The sequence below is a fragment of the Dermochelys coriacea genome, chromosome 1, assembly GCF_009764565.3.
Source record: "Dermochelys coriacea isolate rDerCor1 chromosome 1, rDerCor1.pri.v4, whole genome shotgun sequence".
NCBI lineage: Eukaryota > Metazoa > Chordata > Testudines > Dermochelyidae > Dermochelys > Dermochelys coriacea.
In genome coordinates, this window is record NC_050068.2 from 282,135,556 (window position 1) to 282,145,976 (window position 10,421).

The window sequence follows — 10,421 nt, forward strand, 5'->3', positions numbered from 1 at the left end:
CTACTTGCTCCTACAGAAAAACTTAAATCGTATATTAACTCCGAGGCTCATCCTGAGCAACGCTCAGGACCTTCAACTATCATTGACTTTGTCTGGAATGAGGAGTAAGAACATTCCATAAAAACTAAAAAGGAAAAATAACCCACTACAGGGACATTTCATTCAAAATTGATTTTTTTTTATTTTATTTTTTTAATACACAGAAGATGAAGGATGGTCTTGTGGTTATGGTGGTAAACTGGAACTCAGGATATCTGGGTTTAATTCCTGGTTCTTCCACAAAATCCCAGTGTGACTGAAGGCAAATTACTGAGTCTTTCTGCCTTGATCCCCAATCTATAAATTGGGGATAATATGTTTTACTGTCTCCCACCGTTTGTCTGTCTTATCTATTTATGTTGTAAGGTCTGTGGAGCAGGGATTGTCTTTAACTATGGGTATGTGCAGCACCTATCACAATGAGGCCTAATCTTTGTTGGGGCCTCTCGGCACAAATGTAAAACAAATATATAACAACTGTTTTCCGTTGAAGTTTAGTACCAGTTTTCACCATACAACCCACTTGATCTATATTCTGTTTTCTCATTTGCTCAGAAAATAAAATATAATTAAATAAACCAAGAAACACTAAACAGGCAGAGGCTTGTAGCTCAGACTGGTAAGTATCCTCCCAGCCTTATTCACCATTACAAATGAAACCCAAACCACAGAAAGAGCAGCTTTTGACCACACACATGTATTTGGAAATGTATCTTACTCATAAACATATAGGTTTGGAGAATTACCTAGCTGGATTACTGTACATTTATCTCAATTAGACTGAAATGTGGTTGGTAAAGATGATGATGAGAGAAATGTTTAAGAGTAAAGCAGCTTTTAAGCACATACAGTAGAATGCTCTTAAATCAATGACAATATAGTATATGCTGATGGTGCTCGATATGGATAGCATATTAAAGATGCCACCAAGGAATGCTATCTGTTTGAGAAAGAATACAAAGAATACAAAGAAAGACAAAAAACTAAAAATAATTGACATCCTGAGTACCTGCCAATTGTCCCAGTTTGGCTAAGGCTGCCCTGCATTTTAAATACATGCAGTCCCAGGTGTCTGCAGTGCTGGCTGAAGTTTTTGGCAGCTAATTCAGCAATTTAAAAACAATGTTGGCTTCCCATCACTAGCGGCCACTGTGGGGAGCAGGCAGGAGGTTCCTGGCTGCCTCCACTGCCCTTTTTCTATCCTTGGCCTTTCTGCTGGAAGCTAAATAAGCAGCAGAGAAGGCAGCCAGAAGAACAGACCACAGCTGCCTCCTCCTCCCACCCCATACCAAATAGCAGATCCTCAGACACCCTTAATGCGAGAGTGAGGACAGAGGCACGATTGGGAAGATATAGGGAAGGGAGCCCATTCCTACTCTCCCAGGGTCACTATCTCAGGACTGAAAAGGAGATGCACTTGGGAGAAGAGGACCCAGAGATAGTGGGTGCAAGTCATCCAAAACATGGGAAGAAAAGAGACATGAAATCAGAGGGAATCCAGGGACATAATGTGGGCTCTTAGAAGAGATCAATATGTGAGGAAAAAGGACTCAGAAAAGGATAGAGGAAGGGGATACCAACAGATGTAGGGAAAGAGGTTGCAAGAAATAGGGATAGATGATTCACAGGGGTAGGTGTATTGGGACAGACAGATGGGAGACATAGATGGTACAGATTACCACTAAAGTAACATGGGGATAGTGGAGAGAGCCCTCAGACACACACCCCTCAACTGGACAGAATGAGGAGAAAACCCCTATGTCACCTTATCGCAAGAAAGTGGCAAATAAATCCTCCAATGGTGCAGGAAGAGAAAATGGGCCTGCCATTCCCCCCCTGAGGGTGCAGTGGTTGAGGAGGCCACTTCCTCCGCTTAAGAATTCAGCTGCAGGTAGGGGGCACCAATTGGGTGAGGAAGGTTGTTTTGGGACTGTATATTGTTATGGTTCCATAGGTTTGTGCATCTTAACTTCCGGATCATTTTCTCCACTTCTCTTCCCATGCCCTCAGTGGCTCCTTGCCCTTATCTCCTGGAGCTCCTTTACTTATACCTTTCAACAGTGTACAACTCCATGACCCAGCTCCATATCCTCAGCCATGGTGGATGAAACTTACTGTCAGCAGGAAGTAGCCAAACCAAGGAGGAGATGGAATTCAGCACTGAAGTAACAACTTGACTAAGTATCTGTGCGTGAAATCAGGTAGGGTTAGTAAGCATGCTAACTGAGAGCTGTGATAGTGTTCCCTACTTTGCAAGACCAGTTTAAAATAAAAAAAAATTAAAAAAAAAGATAAAAAAAGATACTCTTAGCCATCCAGATCTGGTGCTTCACTGATAAAAGGAGAGTAAGTGGGGAAATGGCTTTGAGAGAGAGAGAGAAAGCCAAATGTGAATTATGGGAAACATATTCCCTTCTTCCTACATTCACGGAACTTTTTGATATTAACAGGCACGCCTCCCATAGACGGAGAGCAGAATATTGGAGTTAAGCTCTGTTTACATTAGCAGAGCAGAATTTTGCCTCGAGTCTGGTGTCTGGGGAGAGGCGGGACTTACTATGTCATGGACAAGCTCCGGACAAGCAATCAGAAAAAAAGAGCAGCTTCCTTTCCTGTTGGTTCCAACATCACAGTGGAATAGTAGGCTAAAGTACATTGGAAGACCTCAAACCAGGATTTAGGTATGGTTCTAGGATGTAAGTTAAACTAGACCTCAAGAGTCATTTGGTCAGATATATTACTGGCTTTCTATTCATGACCAGACTAGGAAAAGTAATGGATTCTTACCTTTCTGTCACAGAGGTTGACCATGCCTCAATTTACTTTCTGGAACTTGTACCCACTGACAAGTGTTAAACTTCAATTACAAAACAACACATCTTTGTCCTTCCCTGGGTTACAGCCTTTGGCTTTGTTGACACAGGGCTAATACTCAGAGCTGGTCAGGAAGTGACTTTTCTCCCTGATAGAAAATTTCAACTTTTCATTAAAAAACCAAACTTTTGATTTAGAAATTTTAGATTGAAACAAAATGTTTTGACATTCCTGAATCAAAACATTGTTTCAGTTTGTGGAACTGAATTGAAATATTTCATTTCAGCTCAGTTCAGTTCAATATTTAACTGCATCCTCCTGAACTTTCCTGGTACCTAATGCTGCATTCTCCTCTGTGAGCTGCGGTCCCTGTCAAAGACTAAATTACCTCTTCTTCTCTATACTGCCTCTTTACAGATCTTTTCCACACACACCCCTGGGCTGAATGATTCCCCATTTCACCTGTTAGAGCCCCACTCAGTCGGGAAAGGCTGATATATTTTCTGGCATTTCTTCTCAGTAAGCCTTGCAGTATTCTACAATTCTCAGAGTTCCTTTGACAGCAACAAAGAATTATTTTGTTCAATACTGAAAAGGGGCTGGGAAACTTTTAGCCTGTAACCTCTCTTAAAGGTCAGTAAATACTATGTTACAGGAATCTCAATATAGGTCTGAAGGTTGCTATACATAGGGAGGTTTTAGGTTTGCAGGAATTGGACCAACTTTAGAATAGTCAGAACTTGTTTAGAAACAATCAACTGTTTCTGAACAGGAGGAGCAATGACATACTAATATGAGATTTATAGGATAACAAGAATAAATTAACTGAGGTCTGAAGGATAAAATCTTATCAATCAAGTCGCAAACTCTAGGAGAGGTACCAAAAATGAATGGGGCAGAGTCAACTTGAGATGTTGCCAGTTTCTGCCAGCATAAGCCAAGGTGTAGAGCCCCTGAAACAGAAAGTTTTGACACAGGGGTAAGGTCAGGGGAGCAGAACACAGACTACTATAGAGACTGGCCGAGGTCAAAAAGTGGTAAAACACTGGCTAGAAGAGGACGTGGCTCGGGGATGTACTGAGTCAAAGCATTCTGTCAGCATTATCTGCTGGTGTGGGCCTCACATGAGTGTTTGTTCATCCACACAAAACACCTAAGGGGGAGGACATTAGCCATACCACCCTACCCTCTTTTGGATTGAATCACCTCTGGTATGTAGGCGGCCAGCATGGTGCAGAGAAGTATAATTTTGGTGAATCTGAAAAGTAGTTTTTGCAAAATGTAAACTTTGAATAAAGAAATTCTGCCTACATTTCTTTAGTGTCCAGCCTCTGCTTAATTTATTTATCTACCTACCGTCTCACTCGACACTTTCTTTTCAGTCCTATTACGGATTGATGGCGTTCTCTACAATAAGAGACAGTATTACAAACTATTCCAAAGCAATTTGGATTATTCTGATCTCATGGTTTTCAACAAGCAATGAGAAAATGATATCTCTGGAACATGAACTACTGATATCCAAAGTTGGACAAATAATATAAAAAGGTATTTACGGACATTGGTTTTAATGATAACCAGGGGTTAAATCATTTCCTCCACTGACTTTCAGTGGGGCCAGGATTGCACCTTCTGAATTCGCTCCAACAACTGCATTCCCTTTCTAGGCACATACATAGGTATAAACTGTAAGATTTCCAGGGAAAGAGTGTTGTGAATACATTTGTACAAATATTTGGTGTGAGTATTCACTCCATAAGTGTTCACATGATCAACCTAAAAGCTCCTAAAATGGCTTGGGAGTCAGCCAGTCAGGAAGCCGCTATAACACCATGTGACTTAGGTAACTAATAATACAGAACAAAGAACATATGGCATTATGAGCATAACTGATGCAAGTCGCATGTAATAATTCAAGAGCGGTCTTGGACCTGAAACATGTCTGCATAAACTATGTGCCAAACAGTTTCAAATAATGAACAAATAATGAACAAATGAATAAACTACTTGTTGCAAAGAGTTTCCTAGGTTTAATTATTTCCCCACCCAACCAAAAACGAAACAGCATATCTTCAAACACTTTTTCCATCCAATACTTTTCTTTAAAAAAAAAAAAAAAGGGAAATACTCTTTCTTGTGCAGACTGACCTTACTATAGCTGGAAACAAACTATATCATGTCCACAAAACTGTCCAACACGTGCAAGGACAGCAGAACCAAGTGAGGAAAGTGGAGCATACAGGGAGCACTGAATTAATTTCTGCAGCAGTATTCATAGCCAGCCCTGGCAATGTAATAATGTGAGAAAGCCAACAGCAGTGTCAAAAGTCTCTAACAATCGGGTGAAGTGTACATGAAGGTCATGGAGGAAACAGCTGGATGGCAGAGTGACCTACTGTGTTAACATGTGTAAATCCTGATTTATCTTGGAAATCTTAGCACTTATAGCGACTGAATATACAATGGAGATTATATATGTCAATCGGAGCGTCTTCCAGACATGACAAGAGAGGTTAGTGATCACCATTGTTGCATTTGTAATGCCCTAAAAAGCAATGTTGAATCTAGAATACAGCAGCCAAGGACAAATGTTAACCAGATGATTAATTCATATATTCCATTGTCTTTTACAGATATACATTCAACATTTTTTCCCTCAAAAATCAGTTGCCACATATCCAATTATATACCATAAGCACACCAACTGTATACTGTATAAGCAGATTTCTCTCTCATTTGGAAACTTTGACTAGGTATTCATTACACTTTAAGTAAAAGACCTTTTATCTGATCACTGTTATAATGGAAACATTCTTAAAGTACAGCACTGTATACCACAGAGCCATGTAGGAATATCATATGTTTGATTAATATGTTTGCTAACCAAGAAAATCAACCCAAGTACTATTGAGAACAGCACTCGAAAGTGGTCAACTTTGGGACAGTGCCATCAGTAATGTGGAATTTACATCTGCCCAAAGCAAACCTGAAGGGACATTAACCCCAATAACTCAATGAAAACATGTGCTTAGCTGCACATTTTAGCTAATGTGACTGAAGGTAACCAAGGGAAGAGTGGGAGGCAGGGAGGAGTGGATCTCCCACTCAGTGATGTGAGAAAACATCATTCAATAATTTTAAGGCTGGAATGTTGGTGTTTATTAACAATGAGAACCTAAAGGTAGTTTTACTAAACACAACCATCTACCTGTGCCCCAAAATATTTTGACAAAGTGACCTCCCAGGACTGATTTAAAATGTGAATGGGAAATATATAGGACTTCTGTTTTCAGGGTTTATTAATTTCATTTTTTCAGGGTTTATATTTTTTAGCAATTTTTGAGTTTTAATATAGATGTCCAAAACTCATGGGTTTTCAGGGTTCTCTCTTTGTATATACTGTTAGGAGTGATGTATATTGTATACATTACTCACTATATTATATATATTATATATACTCACTATATTATAATGAGCAATTTCTCTGTAATTTTCCCCAATGTGCTTTAATATAGCACTGTTTCAAGAAGCACTATGTTAAAGCACACTAGATAACCTTTAGTGCAAACCAGCAGGGTCTACATGGACCAATTAATGCGCAACATGTGAGTGCGCTTTAGAAATCACACCCCTATAGTCTGTATTACTGGTCCTTGTAGATAATCCTTAGCTACAGTTAACCATTTCTGGTGTTTTTCCAGTGCTCAATGAATAAGCAATGTTTTCTTTTTCTGTTTTTTTTTTGGAGGGGGAGGAGTATTGGGACTATTTTATTGGTGTTTATAAGTTTAAACAGAAAACTAGAAAGCTTACAAATAAACCAGAAGGTATAGAATAAAACAAACGTGGGCCAAATTTTCAAACTGGGGTGTGTAATGTTAGATTCTAAAAATCCTTATTTAGGCATCTAAATGAAACTGGTCTGATTTTCAATTGTGCTGATCGCTCATATTTCCCACTGACTTCAACAGCTTTTCTCTCTAGTGTCCCCTGATTTCAGCAGGGGCTTCAGGCACTATAAAAAAACTGCAGAAGTCAGTGAGAAATTTGAGTGCTCAGCACTTTGGAGCATCCAGCTAGTTTTATTTAGGTGCCCAATTAAGGATTTTGGAACCTAACTTTAGACTCAGTGTAACCATATTGGTCTTAGCCTTTAAGGGCCAGATGTTCAAAAGGCTCAACACCAAGCAGCTCTCACTGAGAACTCCGGGAACTATTTGTGCTGAGCTCTTTTGAAAATTTGAGCCTAGAAACATAAGAATTCATATACTGGATCAAACCCATCATCCATCTAGTCTAGTATGGCTCCAATAGTGCTCAGCACCAGATGCTTCAGAGGGAGAGGCAAGGACTCCATAGCAGGCAGACATGAGATAATCTGCCTCTATGAGGCTCTCGTCCTAACCCCTCAGTGATTGGTTTAAACCCAGAAGCATGAGGTTTTATATCCCTTCCAAAACATTTGTTGACATTAACTATAACAACTAAGTGGCTATTTTAATTTGCATGCTATTTGCATGCTATTTTCTGAAAATAACCTGCAGAACTGATACACTACCCCCATGGTACCCATGAAAGCACAACATTAAAGAAAACATCTAAAACTACTAAGCAGGAAGCTATACATTTTAAAGCATATCACCATTTTAGTGTGTCAGAAGGCTTTAATGTAATCTTCACATTGCAATCATTTGATGAAAAATGAAGCTGTTTCTGTTCCCCAACAGTTGGAAATAATAATTCTCTGAATTTCTATAGAGTTTTTCTATAAAGCAACTACCCTCTTGTGTGAGGGGCAATGCTGGGTGCTTCAGAGAACCCTATGACAGTTAGAAACTGAAAGCACAGAGAAATTAGGGAAATGCCCAAGATCCCACAGGAAGTCTGTGGCAGAGCTGGGAACAGAATTGAAATCTTCAGATTCCCAGTCCTTTGCTTTAGACACAAAACCTGGACTTCTCAAGGCACAGCACTCTCAAACTAACACAAAGTACATACACTATGTGTCTGCTACCACTGCAATAGTTATGATGTGCAAGTTTCCTTAAAATAAAAACGAAGCCATTATAGAAATCGGTTTAATAACAGTGAGGTAATCAGTGTTCAGGAATCAGCGGTACTGATAAAGAGAGGGAAAGTAAGCATGCAAACACTGCTACATTACATGTTAATCCCTGGAACATGGTAAGTTAGAGGTGGCCAACCGGAGCCTAAGGAGCCAGAATTTACCCATGTACATTGCCAAAGAGCCATAGTAATATGTCAGCAGCCCTGCATCAGCTCCGTCCACCCCCCCCCCGGCTCCCAGCACCTCCCATCCACGGGCAGCCCTGCCAATCAGCACCTCCCCCTCCCTCCCCACACCTCCCGATCAGCTGTTTCATAGTGTGCAGGAGGCTGGGGGGGGGAGAAAGAGGGCACCGCGGGCTCAGAGGAGGGGTGGAGGGGGGGCAGGGCCTGTGGCAGAGCCAGGGGTTGAGCAGCGAGCACCCCCCAGCACATTGGAAAGTTGGCGCCTCTATCTCTAGCCCCCTGAGTTGGTGCCTATACAAGGAGCTGCATATTAACTTCTGAAGAGCCGCATGTGACTCTGGAGCCACAGGCTGGCCACCCCTGTGGTAGGTGAAGGATCCACAAAACTGTACACTACTGACAAGAACGGATTTAACGGTATTGCTGTCCCCAAAACATAATATATATTTAAACTACTGCAATGAGATTAGGAATGACTAAAGACAAACATCTTAAAAGTCTTAAAATCATGGCATCTGCCCCCAGACCAACATGTTTCATTTTGCTTTACATCACAATGAAATCAGAGCAGGTTAAAGATCTCTGGAAGGGGCGCAGACAAGATAAGGCTATTTTAAAGAAGTGAATAAGACAGGTAACTTTTCATTAAGGATCTGTTTTTCTGGATCAAAGTTTCTGCAGCAAGTCTAGCCAGATCTTTTGAAAATTGGACAGAACAATCAATGGATTGTTTTTATTTTAAAGGCACCTCCCTTGGGGAGTAAGTGTGGGTGTGGGAGCCCTTTTTAACATTGCAATATAACATGAAGCTGCCAAGTTTCAATATTTTCTTAAGCCCTGTCATGTGATAGTTCTACTTATCTGAGTCTCAGCATGATTTTTATCACTGTGCGATATGACTCACCCTCACCAGAAGCTTGTCATGAAGGATCAATCCATTAGATATCATAAAATGTACATTTTAAGAAAACATATATTCAAACTCCAACAATGAGCTAAACACAGTTACAATGTGTGTTAGTATACTGGCTATAGAAAATTATTTACATAACTAGTTCCTATTTTACACATGCACTCCACATCCACCATGCTATTTGCTAAAGACAGATATCAGACTTTGCATAAGTAAACCAACATTTTAAGAGTTCAATATGCAGGTAAAGTTCAGAACTAACCTTACTATCCTCTGTCTCCTTGGTTTTTCCTTGAAGAGTTTTCTTCTCTCCAAAGTCACAGGTTGACTTTAATGTAAGCTGACAAGAAAGCATTGAGCTCTCTGCCCCAGTAAGCTCCAAAGACTTCGATGAATACTGCTGTGACCCAGTCGTGCCAAGATTTGGTATCGGAAGGGCAGTATGAACAGGCTTTGACCCTACAGCTGGTTGTCTTAGCTTTGAGGCAACCCCAAGTACAGGCATGGCTTCTATAAAAGTATCTTCTTTCTGCCAAAGAAAATGCTTCTGACCTCAGTCTGGTTGACTCCAGTTTCAGTAATTCCAGAACAAATACTTTAAACAAAAGTCATCTTTAAAACAATACTACAACTTTCAAGAAAAGGCAAAAAACTTTCCTTCATCTCTCTCTCTCTCTCTCTCACACACACACACACACAGCTTAGTCAGTGGCTGTGTAAGACTAAACACTCCTTTGGGGCGTGAACTTTTCTTGAAGGTAACTGACACAAAGCTGCCTGTCTGGGATTAAAAACCTCATAAATTTGCTTTTTCTTCTCTCTACAGCATTCCCATTCTGTGCATTAAGTGAACGGATATCGGGGGGGGGGTAAGAGAGGAGGGGGGCAGAAAAAGAAGAAATCTCCTTGTACTCCAACTGTCAAAACAGCACTGAGACCACAACACTGGAAACACAGACCTCTTCCTGACTATATAAATAACCAGCCCACATCTTAAAAAAAAAACAAAAACTTGAAAAAAAATTGAACCTGAGTGGCAGCCAAAGCAAACAGCTGTTGGGAGAGTTTTTAGCCCGGAAACAATCTCTGAGATGAAGCTGTTTGTCTGATTCCTGCCTATTTTTCATCGCTGACAGCAATGAGCTACGTTGTTTCATTCCCTGTTCATCCCGTGAAATCAGGTTAAAATCATGCAAGAGCGTGGCTAGCAACAGACGCTGAATCATAGCATGGGTAACGTCTGCCTCTGCTGTGAAAAATCCATATAAAAACAAAGGGCAGGATATAGGAACATCACAAGCATTGTTACAAGATCTAGTCAACATAATATTTCAGGGGTTTTTTTGCTTACATCATCTATTCAGTTAACACTTCCCATTCTAAAAATGTTTAAATCTCCATA

The 10,421-nt window shown here is 40.4% G+C and overlaps 1 protein-coding gene across 1 annotated transcript in view; it reads right to left on the reverse strand.

The window, feature by feature from the left end:
* NAV3 (neuron navigator 3) overlaps nt 1-10,124 on the reverse strand; it is a 355,811-nt gene extending 345,687 nt beyond the window's left edge. Inside the window, 1 exon segment of the mRNA XM_043492958.1 lies at nt 9,282-10,124. Within this exon segment, the coding sequence (XP_043348893.1) occupies nt 9,282-9,524 (243 nt within the window). The 5' untranslated portion in view covers nt 9,525-10,124.
* Nucleotides 10,125-10,421: the final 297 nt, after the last annotated feature.